Here is a 14,337-nt window from a genome sequence, read left to right on the forward strand (position 1 = left end):
GCTCTGGCATCTCATCCTTGTTCGTTTCATTGTATTTTTGTTGCTCTTTGTCGTATGGTTCAGGTTGAGTGGCTGTGCTTGCTCCGGGTTCTGCTTGATCCCCTTGTTTGTTGTCGTCAGAAGACTGTGTCTTAATGTCATCTACGGAGCCAGTTACTGGCTCTGGCACCTCATCCTCGTTAGTTTCATTGTATTTTTGTTGCTCTATGGTGTATGGTTCAGGTTGAGTGTCTGTGCTTGCTCCAGGTTCAGCTTGATCCCCTTGTTTGTTGTCTTCAGAAGACTGTGTCTTCGTGCCATCTAAGGAGCCAGTTACTGGCTCTGGCATCTCATCCTTGTTCGTTTCATTGTATTTTTGTTGCTCTGTGTCGTATGGTTCAGGTTGAGTGGCTGTGCTTGCTCCGGGTTCTGCTTGATCCCCTTGTTTGTTGTCGTCAGAAGACTGTGTCTTAATGTCATCTACGGAGCCAGTTACTGGCTCTGGCACCTCATCCTTGTTAGTTTCATTGTATTTTTGTTGCTCTGTGTCGTATGGTTCAGGTTGAGTGGCTGTGCTTGCTCCAGATTCTGCTTGATCCCCTTGTTTGTTGTCGTCAGAAGACTGTGTCTTAATGTCATCTACGGAGCCAGTTACTGGCTCTGGCACCTCATCCTCGTTAGTTTCATTGTATTTTTTTTGCTCTATGGTGTATGGTTCAGGTTGAGTGGCTGTGCTTGCTCCAGGTTCAGCTTGATCCCCTTGTTTGTTGTCTTCAGAAGACTGTGTCTTCGTGCCATCTAAGGAGCCAGTTACTGGCTCTGGCATCTCATCCTTGTTCGTTTCATTGTATTTTTGTTGCTCTGTGTCGTATGGTTCAGGTTGAGTGGCTGTGCTTGCTCCGGGTTCTGCTTGATCCCCTTGTTTGTTGTCGTCAGAAGACTGTGCCTTAATGCCATCTACGGAGCCAGTTACTGGCTCTGGCACCTCATCCTCAATAGTTTCATTGTATTTTTGTTGCTCTATGGTGTATGGTTCAGGTTGAGTGGCTGTGCTTGCTCCAGGTTCAGCTTGATCCCCTTGTTTGTTGTCGTCAGAAGACTGTGTCTTCGTGCCATCTAAGGAGCCAGTTACTGGCTCTGGCATCTCATCCTTGTTCGTTTCATTGTATTTTTGTTGCTCTGTGTCGTATGGTTCAGGTTGAGTGGCTGTGCTTGCTCCGGGTTCTGCTTGATCCCCTTGTTTGTTGTCGTCAGAAGACTGTGTCTTAATGTCATCTACGGAGCCAGTTACTGGCTCTGGCACCTCATCCTTGTTAGTTTCATTGTATTTTTGTTGCTCTGCGGCGTATGTTTCAGGTTGAGTGGCTGTGCTTACTCCGGGTTCTGCTTGATCCCCTTGTTTGTTGTCATCAGAATACTGTGCCTTAATGCCATCTTCAGGGCCAGTTACTGGCTCTATCACCTCATCCTTGTTCGTTTCATTGTATTTTTGTTGCTCTGCGTCGTATGGTTTAGGTTGAGTGGCTAAGCTTACTTCGGGTTCTGGTTGATCCCCTTGTTTGTTGTCGTCAGAAGACTGTGCCTTAATGCCATCTACGGATCCAGTTACTGGCTTTGGCACCTCATCCTCGTTCGTTTCATTGTATTTTTGTTGCTCTGTGGTGTATTGATCAGGTTGAGTGGCTGTGCTTGCTCCGGGTTCTGCTTGATCCCCTTGTTTGGTGTCGTCAGAAGACTGTGTCTTAATGGCATCTACGGAGCCAGTTACTGTCTCTGGCACCTCATCCTTGTTTGTTTCATTGTATTTTTGTTGCTCTGCGTCGTATGGTTTAGGTTGAGTGGCTGTGCTTACTTCGGGTTCAGCTTGATCCCCTTGTTTGTTGTCGTCAGAAGACTGTGTCTTAATGTCATCTACGGAGCCAGTTACTGGCTCTGGCACCTCATCCTCGTTAGTTTCATTGTATTTTTGTTGCTCTATGGTGTATGGTTCAGGTTGAGTATCTGTGCTTGCTCCAGGTTCAGCTTGATCCCCTTGTTTGTTGTCGTCAGAAGACTGTGTCTTCGTGCCATCTAAGGAGCCAGTTACTGGCTCTGGCATCTCATACTTGTTCGTTTCATTGTATTTTTGTTGCTCTGCGTCGTATGGTTCAGGTTGAGTGGCTGTGCTTGCTCCAGGTTCTGCTTGATCCCCTTGTTTGTTGTCGTCAGAAGACTGTGCCTTAATGCCATCTTCGGAGCCAGTTACTGGCTCTGGCACCTCATCCTTGTTCGTTTCATTGTATTTTTGTTGCTCTGCGTCGTATAGTTTAGGTTGAGTGGCTGTGCTTACTTCGGGTTCTGGTTGATCCCCTTGTTTGTTGTCGTCAGAAGACTGTGCCTTAATGCCATCTACGGAGCCAGTTACTGGCTTTGGCACCTCATCCTCATTCGTTTCATTGTATTTTTGTTGCTCTGCGTCGTATGTTTCAGGTTGAGTGACTGTGCTTACTCCGGGTTCTGCTTGATCCCCTTGTTTATTGTCGTCAGAAGACTTTGTCTTAATGTCATCTACGGAGCCAGTTACTGGCTCTGGCACCTCATCCTCGTTAGTTTCATTGTATTTTTGTTGCTCTATGGTGTATGGTTCAGGTTGAGTTGCTGTGCTTGCTCCAGGTACAGCTTCATCCCCTTGTTTGTTGTCGTCAGAAGACTGTGTCCTCGTGCCATCTAAGGAGCCAGTTACTGGCTCTGGCATCTCATCCTTGTTCGTTTCATTGTATTTTTGTTGCTCTGCATCGTATGGTTCAGGTTGAGTGGCTGTGCTTACTCCGGGTTCTGGTTGATCCCCTTGTTTGTTATCGTCAGAAGTCTGTGCCTTAATGCCATCTAAGGAGCCAGTTACTGGCTCTGGCACCTCATCCTCGTTCGTTTCATTGTATTTTTGTTTCTCTGTGGTGTATGGTTCAGGTTGAGTGGCTGTGCTTGCTCCGGGTTCTGCTTGATCCCCTTGGTTGGTGTCGTCAGAAGACTGTGTCTTAATGTCATCTACGAAGCCAGTTACTGGCTCTGACACCTCATCCTTGTTCGTTTCATTGTATTTTTGTTGCTCTGCGTCGTATGGTTCAGGTTGAGTGGCTGTGCTTACTCCGGGTTCTGCTTGATCCCCTTGTTTGTTATCGTCAGAAGACTGTGCCTTAAATCCATCTACGGAGCCAGTTACTGGCTCTGGCACCTCATCCTCGTTCGTTTCATTGTATTTTTGTTGCTCTGTGGTGTATGGTTCAGGTTGAGTGGCTGTGCTTGCTCCGGGTTCTGCTTGATCCCCTTGTTTGTTGTCGTCAGAAGACTGTGTCTTAATGTCATCTACGGAGCTAGTTACTGTCTCTGGCACTTTATCCTTGTTCGTTTCATTGTATTTTTGTTGCTCTATGGTGTATGATTCAGGTTGAGTGGCTGTGCTTACTCCGGGTTCTGCTTGATCCCCTTGTTTGCTTTCGTCAGAAGACTGTGTCTTAATGCCATCTACGGAGCCAGTTACTGGCTCTGATACCTCATCCTTGTTAGTTTCATTGTATTTTTGTTGCTCTGCGTCGTATGGTTCAGGTTGAGTGGCTGTGCTTACTTCGGGTTCTGGTTGATCCCCTTGTTTGTTGTCGTCAGAAGACTGTGTTTTAAAGTCATCTACAGAGCCAGTTACTGGCTCTGGCACCTCATCCTCATTCGTTTCATTGTATTTTTGTTTCTCTGTGGTGTATGGTTCAGGTTGAGTGGCTGTGCTTGCTCCGGGTTCTGCTTGATCCCCTTGTTTATTGTCGTCAGAAGACTGTGTTTTAAAGTCATCTACGGAGCCAGTTACTGGCTCTGGCACCTCATCCTCGTTAGTTTCATTGTATTTTTGTTGCTCTATGGTGTATGGTTCAGGTTGAGTGGCTGTGCTTGCTCCAGGTTCAGCTTGATCCCCTTGTTTGTTGTCGTCAGAAGACTGTGTCTTCGTGCCATCTAAGGAGCCAGTTACTGGCTCTGGCACCTCATCCTCGTTAGTTTCATTGTATTTTTGTTGCTCTATGGTGTATGGTTCAGGTTGAGTGGCTGTGCTTGCTCCAGGTTCAGCTTGATCCCCTTGTTTGTTGTCGTCAGAAGACTGTGCCTTAATGCCATCTAGGGAGCCAGTTACTGGCTTTGGCACCTCATCCTCATTCGTTTCATTGTATTTTTGTTGCTCTGCGTCGTATGTTTCAGGTTGAGTGACTGTGCTTACTCCGCGTTCTGCTTGATCCCCTTGTTTATTGTCGTCAGAAGACTTTGTCTTAATGTCATCTACGGAGCCAGTTACTGGCTCTGGCACCTCATCCTCGTTAGTTTCATTGTATTTTTGTTGCTCTATGGTGTATGGTTCAGGTTGAGTTGCTGTGCTTGCTCCAGGTACAGCTTCATCCCCTTGTTTGTTGTCGTCAGAAGACTGTGTCCTCGTGCCATCTAAGGAGCCAGTTACTGGCTCTGGCATCTCATCCTTGTTCGTTTCATTGTATTTTTGTTGCTCTGCGTCGTATGGTTCAGGTTGAGTGGCTGTGCTTACTCCGGGTTCTGGTTGATCCCCTTGTTTGTTATCGTCAGAAGTCTGTGCCTTAATGCCATCTAAGGAGCCAGTTACTGGCTCTGGCACCTCATCCTCGTTCGTTTCATTGTATTTTTGTTTCTCTGTGGTGTATGGTTCAGGTTGAGTGGCTGTGCTTGCTCCGGGTTCTGCTTGATCCCCTTGTTTGGTGTCGTCAGAAGACTGTGTCTTAATGTCATCTACGAAGCCAGTTACTGGCTCTGACACCTCATCCTTGTTCGTTTCATTGTATTTTTGTTGCTCTGCGTCGTATGGTTCAGGTTGAGTGGCTGTGCTTACTCCGGGTTCTGCTTGATCCCCTTGTTTGTTATCGTCAGAAGACTGTGCCTTAAATCCATCTACGGAGCCAGTTACTGGCTCTGGCACCTCATCCTCGTTCGTTTCATTGTATTTTTGTTGCTCTGTGGTGTATGGTTCAGGTTGAGTGGCTGTGCTTGCTCCGGGTTCTGCTTGATCCCCTTGTTTGTTGTCGTCAGAAGACTGTGTCTTAATGTCATCTACGGAGCCAGTTACTGTCTCTGGCACTTTATCCTTGTTCGTTTCATTGTATTTTTGTTGCTCTATGGTGTATGATTCAGGTTGAGTGGCTGTGCTTACTCCGGGTTCTGCTTGATCCCCTTGTTTGCTTTCGTCAGAAGACTGTGTCTTAATGCCATCTACGGAGCCAGTTACTGGCTCTGGTACCTCATCCTTGTTAGTTTCATTGTATTTTTGTTGCTCTGCGTCGTATGGTTCAGGTTGAGTGGCTGTGCTTACTTCGGGTTCTGGTTGATCCCCTTGTTTGTTGTCGTCAGAAGACTGTGTTTTAAAGTCATCTACAGAGCCAGTTACTGGCTCTGGCACCTCATCCTCATTCGTTTCATTGTATTTTTGTTTCTCTGTGGTGTATGGTTCAGGTTGAGTGGCTGTGCTTGCTCCGGGTTCTGCTTGATCCCCTTGTTTATTGTCGTCAGAAGACTGTGTTTTAAAGTCATCTACGGAGCCAGTTACTGGCTCTGGCACCTCATCCTCGTTAGTTTCATTGTATTTTTGTTGCTCTATGGTGTATGGTTCAGGTTGAGTGGCTGTGCTTGCTCCAGGTTCAGCTTGATCCCCTTGTTTGTTGTCGTCAGAAGACTGTGTCTTCGTGCCATCTAAGGAGCCAGTTACTGGCTCTGGCATCTCATCCTTGTTCGTTTCATTGTATTTTTGTTGCTCTGCGTCGTATGTTTCAGGTTGAGTGGCTGTGCTTACTCCGGGTTCTGCTTGATCCCCTTGTTTGTTGTCGTCAGAAGACTGTATCTTAATGTCATCTACGGAGCCAGTTACTGGCTCTGGCACCTCATCCTTGTTCGTTTCATTGTATTTTTGTTGCTCTATGGTGTATGGTTCAGGTTGAGTGGCTGTGCTTGCTCCAGGTTCTGCTTGATCCCCTTGTTTGTTGTCGTCAGAAGACTGTGTCTTAATGCCATCTACAGAGCCAGTTACTGGCTCTGGCACCTCATCCTTGTTCGTTTCATTGTATTTTTGTTGCTCTGCGTCGTATGGTTCAGGTTGAGTGGCTGTGCTTACTCCGGGTTCTGCTTGATCCCCTTGTTTGTTGTCATCAGAAGACTGTGCCTTAATGCCATCTACGGAGCCAGTTTCTGGCTCTGGCACCTCATCCTTGTTTGTTTCATTGTATTTTTGTTGCTCTGTGGTGTATGGTTCAGGTTGAGTGGCTGTGCTTGCTCCGGGTTCAGCTTGATCCCCTTGTTTGTTGTCGTCAGAAGACTGTGTCTTTGTACCATCTAAGGAGCCAGTTACTGGCTCTGGCACCTCATCCTTGTTTGTTTCATTGTATTTTTGTTGCTCTGTGGTGTATGGTTCAGGTTGAGTGGCTGTGCTTACTCCGGGTTCTGCTTGATCCCCTTGGTTGTAGTTTTCAGAAGACTGTGCCTTAATGCCATCTACGGAGCCAGTTTTTTCAGTGCTAATATCTTCATTGTATTCTTCCTTACACTAAAAGTTTAAGAAAAACTGTTTTGTATTATCTGGATTATTATCTACTTTCACTGGTAGTAGTTCTGTTAAATACTATTTTGAGAAATAACATATAGCCAAAATGTATGGCAGCATATATAAATATTCAGTATACCTTATAAGATGCTAGAAAATTGTAAAGGCCCCAAGGGGGCAGTAAGCAGAGTTTTAAGGTGTAAAAAATAAAATAAACAATTATACCAAAAATACAACATTTATTGATACATAAACAGTATAAAAACTACTTATTCAATTAGTGCTATAGATAGCCCATTGGTCATATTACAATAGAATGGTTTCCTCTACATGTTTCACCACAAACGTTGCTTCTTCTGGAACTTTTGTAATACCTTTTAAAACATTACCACTAAAACAGAAACAAATAATTAAAATTAATTGTAATTTTAAAAAAAACATCCATTTAGGGAACCCCAAAGGTTCCTATTAGCGCAAACATAATTTACATATTCACATATAGATTGCATGATGAATGTACTCTCTCACCCTGTTGAATGTTCACGATTACAGATACTACCCAAGACCAAATTCTTAGCAGAGTGTTTCCTGCTGAGAAAACCGTTAGTGTGTATGCTTACCTATCCCCAATTAAACCGTGCTTGCTCGAAAATACTTTGGCGCATAGCGGTAGCATACAAGGGTAGTGTAGGGTGTAGCATGATGGCAGCGACGGCATCGAATGTGACAAATGCAGGTGTAACGGCTACCCACTGGTAGTGAGAGGGTATCAGCCGTTGGAGACGTCCTTTTCCCTGGCAAGCTGCGATATGCAAGTACCGCCGGTATCCCCATCCACGAGATCCAGAGAGAGAGAGAGAGTCCCCCTTTCAAGAACGAGACAAGGCTGCGTTTGAAGGGTCAAACAAGACTGTTTAATGGGACATTTCACCTAGCTTATATGTGCTTACAAACTGTTACAGGAACAATGACAATCTCCGCCCCCCCTCCTCACACAGTGGGGGGGGCTTCAATACAGATACTTTGAAATAATGACATCTCCTTGAATCAATCAGTCTCTAGACGTTCCGGCACCGAGATCCACTTAACATGACCTGGCCGGGCACATTCCTTTCTCAATAGAATTCAATTAACCTTTAGAACAATACACACTCACAGATGATCACGTTAGCATACACCTGGCAGGAGGCTGTTAACTGGTGATACACAACAGAGAGTCAATTAGCATTTAGCAGTGAAAAAGTGACTCTACAATTAACCCTTTGAGCTCAGAATATAATGTGGTAAATCCAATTGTAACAAGTCATGCAGTCCTTTGTAGGCAGAATAGTTCATAGGTCCGTTACAGCAGGCTCATCATAGTCGATGCAAGGGCGGATCCAGAGTCTAGTCTCGGGAGGGGCACTGCCAGAAAATAAGGTGTTGCTTACATAACTCAATTAGGTGTCCGGTGTGTCCGCTACAATGTTGCAGTACCGCTAAAAAATCAATGATCGCCAGCATTACTAGTAAAAAATATTTAAATATAAATGCCATAAATCTATCCCATAGTTTGTAGACGATTGTCAGGGACTGCACACGGGGTACAAGAGATGGTCAGAGCTGCAGTCTCTGACCATCACTTGTACCACGTGTGCAGTCCCTGACAATCGTCTACAAACTATGGGATAGATTTATGGCATTTATATTTAAATATTTTTTACTAGTAATGGCGGCGATCATTGATTTTTTTAGCGGTAATAAATCTATCCCATAATTTGAATAAGGTGAAATGATGAGCGCAAAAATTGATGAATAGTAAATAATAAACAATAATGAATATACATAAGATCCCCAATCAAGGGGAAAGAGCCAATAAGTGAATAAATTGTGTCCTCAATAAAAATTATCACTCAAATCACTGTGGCAGTGATAACAAACAATAAAGCAAAATGTCCTGTGTTATAAATAAAAGGAAAAATAAATGTCCCAAAGTATTCACAATGAACTTGTGCATCCAAATAGAAGTGATCTAACATATGTGTCCCAAAGTGATCGACAATGAACTTGTGCATCAAAATAGAGATGTTAAAACACGATCCCACCGGCAGCTGAGCTCACGGAGCGCTTACCTTTCCAATATGTAAAATCAGCGTGTGGAAACTCGGATGGAGACTTTCAAAACTTCCCTCTACTCAGATGAGTTAATACGATCCTCTGTAATGTTGCTTGGAGAACGTCCGCCCTCACTGTGGGTGGTCCGGGGCTACACCAAAATGGAGGCTCCATATACGGAGCGTGCACAGGCAATCAACGAGGAGTATAAAAGGAGGAAAAGAAAGGGGGGGCTCCAAATGGTGAAATACTTCTTGGCAAACAGAAATTTATTGGTCCAAATAGTAAAATGCTCAACAGGAGCTTTAAAAATCAAACGTAAAAACGGCAAGTATCGAATGTGCGGACGGGACTAAACGTCACTTCCGGTCACGTCTAAACAGGGCCTTACGCGTTGCGTCACGTCACGTGACTTAATCAGAGGCTGGTGATTGGCTAGACGGAATCTCTTTAAATAGGCTAAGAAACGGAAGTTAATAGCGGCCATTTTTTAAAGATAAAATGACCATCGAATCTACCGCGGCCATCTTGCATGTGGGAAACATATAAATGGCAGGTTAACAGGTCATATTAAAACAAGTATTGGCAAGCAAAATGGTATAAAAACATCTTAATCCTCCCATAAATTTAATAACTCATATGGGGAATATAGCCTTATAGTAATAATATTAAAATAGTATGAGTTAAATAAATATATTAAAATAATATGGGGCAAGGATTAAAATAAATTACAAAAATAATAAAATAATTATAAAATTATGTTGTAATTAAAATAGGTATGGACCATATAAAAGTTGCACGGATCAATAGCTTAAACCCTGTGATGCTTATAATTTAATTCACATGGGGGCTAGCTAGCTAGATAACTTCAATGGGAGGGATTTAAAGGAACTAGATGACTAGACCAACCATGATGTTAAATCCCATCCTATACAATCAAATTCATAAAGGTTAAAAATTACTTATAAAACAGTTGACATCAAAGTCCACGTTCAATCCATCAGGTACTAGAGTATGTAAAGTGTGTATCCATAGGGATTCTTTTTGGCTGATAGTTCTAACTAAATGTGCCCCTCTCCATGGTTTTTTGAACTTATCAATCGCCCAAAAGGATAAATCGCGTGGATTTTTGTTGTGGAACTTTTCAAAATGTCTACTGACATTGTGTTTATCAGAACCCTTCAAAATATTCTTGATGTGTTCTTTAATGCGGACCATTAATGGCCTTTTGGTTCTGCCTACGTATTGTAAATTACATGTACACTGTAATACGTACACCACACCCTCAGTGTGGCAACTAATAAAGTCTTTTATGGGGTGCATTACATTGGTGTGAGTACCCAAAAATTCCGTTCTCTTTACTTGAGGACCCCTTGCGTGCAAACATGCAAAACAATATTTGCACGGAAAGAAGCCCTTTTTATTAAAAAATGTGTAGCCACTCCTAGGAGGAGGGTCAATCACGTTTTTGACCAGCATGTCTCGAACAGTCGGAGCTCTTTTATAAATGATATTTGGTCGAGCAGGCAGAATCTTCTTTAGGTGTTTATCTGCTGTCAATACATGCCAATATTTCTTAAATACTTTTTCCACATCTTTGTGTTGGACATTGTAGTCCAAAATGATAACCGGTGCTTCCATTTTGCAATGTGTTCTGATGTCTCCTCGTAACATTGAATTCCTGTCAAGTCCTGCTACTGTTTGGATTTGTTGCTGAATAAAATGTTCAGAGTAGCCTTTCTTTCGGAATCTATCTCCAATAAATTCAGCTTGGGTTAGAAAGTCTGTCTCATTCGTGCAGTTCCGCCGAATGCGTACTAACTGCCCTTTCGTGATATTTAATAGCCATGATTTATAATGGCAGCTTTTTAATGATAAATAGCTATTGGTGTCAACGCTTTTGAAATGTGTTTTAGTGTAAAGTGTGTTTTCTGTAATCGTGATATCTAGATCAAGAAAACTGACTGTTTTCTCACTGATATTGACCACCAACTTAATGTTTTGGTCATTTGAATTGAGTCGTATGAAGAATTCTTCCAAAGCATTTTTTGAACCTTTCCAAACAATCAGCACATCATCGATGTATCTTTTGTACAGGATTAATTCTGGTGGGGTGTTAGAGTACACTGCATTTTCTTCCCACTGTGCCATAAAGGCGTTAGCCACCGACGGAGCAAATTTAGCTCCCATGGCTATGCCTGTTTGTTGATTGTAATAAGATTGGTTATACCAAAAATAATTGGATTTTAAACAGAACTCTAAGCACTTAATCAAATATTTACGTTGCTTGCAGGCTAAGATGGTATAGTTTTTCAAGAGCCACTTGGTTGCACTGCAGGCTTGATGATGTTTCACGATGGTGTACAGAGATGACACATCTGCAGTGGCTAGTATTGTATGCCCTTCTGAGACAGGAATTTCTTCTAATATTTGGAGAACATGTTTTGTATCTCTCAAATAGATGGGATGGGTCAATATTTGGACCATTTCTTGCAACCAGCTGTTCAGCAAACAAAGGCCTATTTGAGAGATACAAAACATGTTCTCCAAATATTAGAAGAAATTCCTGTCTCAGAAGGGCATACAATACTAGCCACTGCAGATGTGTCATCTCTGTACACCATCGTGAAACATCATCAAGCCTGCAGTGCAACCAAGTGGCTCTTGAAAAACTATACCATCTTAGCCTGCAAGCAACGTAAATATTTGATTAAGTGCTTAGAGTTCTGTTTAAAATCCAATTATTTTTGGTATAACCAATCTTATTACAATCAACAAACAGGCATAGCCATGGGAGCTAAATTTGCTCCGTCGGTGGCTAACGCCTTTATGGCACAGTGGGAAGAAAATGCAGTGTACTCTAACACCCCACCAGAATTAATCCTGTACAAAAGATACATCGATGATGTGCTGATTGTTTGGAAAGGTTCAAAAAATGCTTTGGAAGAATTCTTCATACGACTCAATTCAAATGACCAAAACATTAAGTTGGTGGTCAATATCAGTGAGAAAACAGTCAGTTTTCTTGATCTAGATATCACAATTACAGAAAACACACTTTACACTAAAACGCATTTCAAAAGCGTTGACACCAACAGCTATTTATCATTAAAAAGCTGCCATTATAAATCATGGCTATTAAATATCCCGAAAGGGCAGTTAGTACGCATTCGGCGGAACTGCACGAATGAGACAGACTTTCTAACCCAAGCTGAATTTATTGGAGATAGATTCCGAAAGAAAGGCTACTCTGAACATTTTATTCAGCAACAAATCCAAACAGTAGCAGGACTTGACAGGAATTCAATGTTACGAGGAGACATCAGAACACATTGCAAAATGGAAGCACCGGTTATCATTTTGGACTACAATGTCCAACACAAAGATGTGGAAAAAGTATTTAAGAAATATTGGCATGTATTGACAGCAGATAAACACCTAAAGAAGATTCTGCCTGCTCGACCAAATATCATTTATAAAAGAGCTCCGACTGTTCGAGACATGCTGGTCAAAAACGTGATTGACCCACCTCCTAGGAGTGGCTACACGTTTTTTAATAAAAAGGGCTTCTTTCCGTGCAAATATTGTTTTGCATGTTTGCACGCAAGGGGTCCTCAAGTAAAGAGAACGGAATTTTTGGGTACTCACACCAATGTAATGCACCCCATAAAAGACTTTATTAGTTGCCACACTGAGGGTGTGGTGTACGTATTACAGTGTACATGTAATTTACAATACGTAGGCAGAACCAAAAGGCCATTAATGGTCCGCATTAAAGAACACATCAAGAATATTTTGAAGGGTTCTGATAAACACAATGTCAGTAGACATTTTGAAAAGTTCCACAACAAAAATCCACGCGATTTATCCTTTTGGGCGATTGATAAGTTCAAAAAACCATGGAGAGGGGCACATTTAGTTACAACTATCTGCCAAAAAGAATCCCTATGGATACACACTTTACATACTCTAGTACCTGATGGATTGAACGTGGACTTTGATGTCAACTGTTTTATAAGTAATTTTTAACCTTTATGAATTTGATTGTATAGGATGGGATTTAACATCATGGTTGGTCTAGTCATCTAGTTCCTTTAAATCCCTCCCATTGAAGTTATCTAGCTAGCCCCCATGTGAATTAAATTATAAGCATCACAGGGTTTAAGCTATTGATCCGTGCAACTTTTATATGGTCCATACCTATTTTAATTACAACATAATTTTATAATTATTTTATTATTTTTGTAATTTATTTTAATCCTTGCCCCATATTATTTTAATATATTTATTTAACTCATACTATTTTAATATTATTACTATAAGGCTATATTCCCCATATGAGTTATTAAATTTATGGGAGGATTAAGATGTTTTTATACCATTTTGCTTGCCAATACTTGTTTTAATATGACCTGTTAACCTGCCATTTATATGTTTCCCACATGCAAGATGGCCGCGGTAGATTCGATGGTCATTTTATCTTTAAAAAATGGCCGCTATTAACTTCCGTTTCTTAGCCTATTTAAAGAGATTCCGTCTAGCCAATCACCAGCCTCTGATTAAGTCACGTGACGTGACGCAACGCGTAAGGCCCTGTTTAGACGTGACCGGAAGTGACGTTTAGTCCCGTCCGCACATTCGATACTTGCCGTTTTTACGTTTGATTTTTAAAGCTCCTGTTGAGCATTTTACTATTTGGACCAATAAATTTCTGTTTGCCAAGAAGTATTTCACCATTTGGAGCCCCCCCTTTCTTTTCCTCCTTTTATACTCCTCGTTGATTGCCTGTGCACGCTCCGTATATGGAGCCTCCATTTTGGTGTAGCCCCGGACCACCCACAGTGAGGGCGGACGTTCTCCAAGCAACATTACAGAGGATCGTATTAACTCATCTGAGTAGAGGGAAGTTTTGAAAGTCTCCATCCGAGTTTCCACACGCTGATTTTACATATTGGAAAGGTAAGCGCTCCGTGAGCTCAGCTGCCGGTGGGATCGTGTTTTAACATCTCTATTTTGATGCACAAGTTCATTGTCGATCACTTTGGGACACATATGTTAGATCACTTCTATTTGGATGCACAAGTTCATTGTGAATACTTTGGGACATTTATTTTTCCTTTTATTTATAACACAGGACATTTTGCTTTATTGTTTGTTATCACTGCCACAGTGATTTGAGTGATAATTTTTATTGAGGACACAATTTATTCACTTATTGGCTCTTTCCCCTTGATTGGGGATCTTATGTATATTCATTATTGTTTATTATTTACTATTCATCAATTTTTGCGCTCATCATTTCACCCTATTCAAATTATTCTTTGTCGTTAGTACATTTTAGATTTGAGCTGCATTTATTAATTTATTCACATCATTGTTTTATTATCTTTTCCTCACGGTGAGAGTATTGACCAGCGCTTTAGTTTTCCCCTTTACACAAATCTATCCCATAGTTTGTAGACGATTGTCAGGGACTGCACACGTGGTACAAGAGATGGTCAGAGACTGCAGACATGATACAAGAGATGGTCAGAGAATGCAGACATGATACAGGAGATGGTCAGAGACTGCAGACATGGTACAAGGGATGGTAAGAGACTGCAGACATGGTACAAGAGATGGTCAGAGACTGCAGACATGGTAAAAGAGATGGTCAGAGACTGCAGAGATGGTACAAGGGATGGTCAGAGACT

General features: G+C 42.0%; 1 protein-coding gene across 1 annotated transcript in view; it reads right to left on the reverse strand.

The window, feature by feature from the left end:
* LOC120930428 (titin-like) overlaps positions 1-14,337 on the reverse strand; it is a 115,234-nt gene that overhangs the window by 45,660 nt on the left and 55,237 nt on the right. Inside the window, exons 6-7 of the mRNA XM_040341614.1 lie at positions 4,170-6,553; positions 647-4,010 (exon numbers count right to left, since the gene is read on the reverse strand). Coding sequence (XP_040197548.1) covers positions 647-4,010; positions 4,170-6,553 — 5,748 coding nt within the window. The remainder of the gene's footprint in view (positions 1-646; positions 4,011-4,169; positions 6,554-14,337) is intronic.

This window comes from Rana temporaria, chromosome 3 (assembly GCF_905171775.1).
Source record: "Rana temporaria chromosome 3, aRanTem1.1, whole genome shotgun sequence".
NCBI classification, from domain to species: Eukaryota; Metazoa; Chordata; class Amphibia; order Anura; family Ranidae; genus Rana; species Rana temporaria.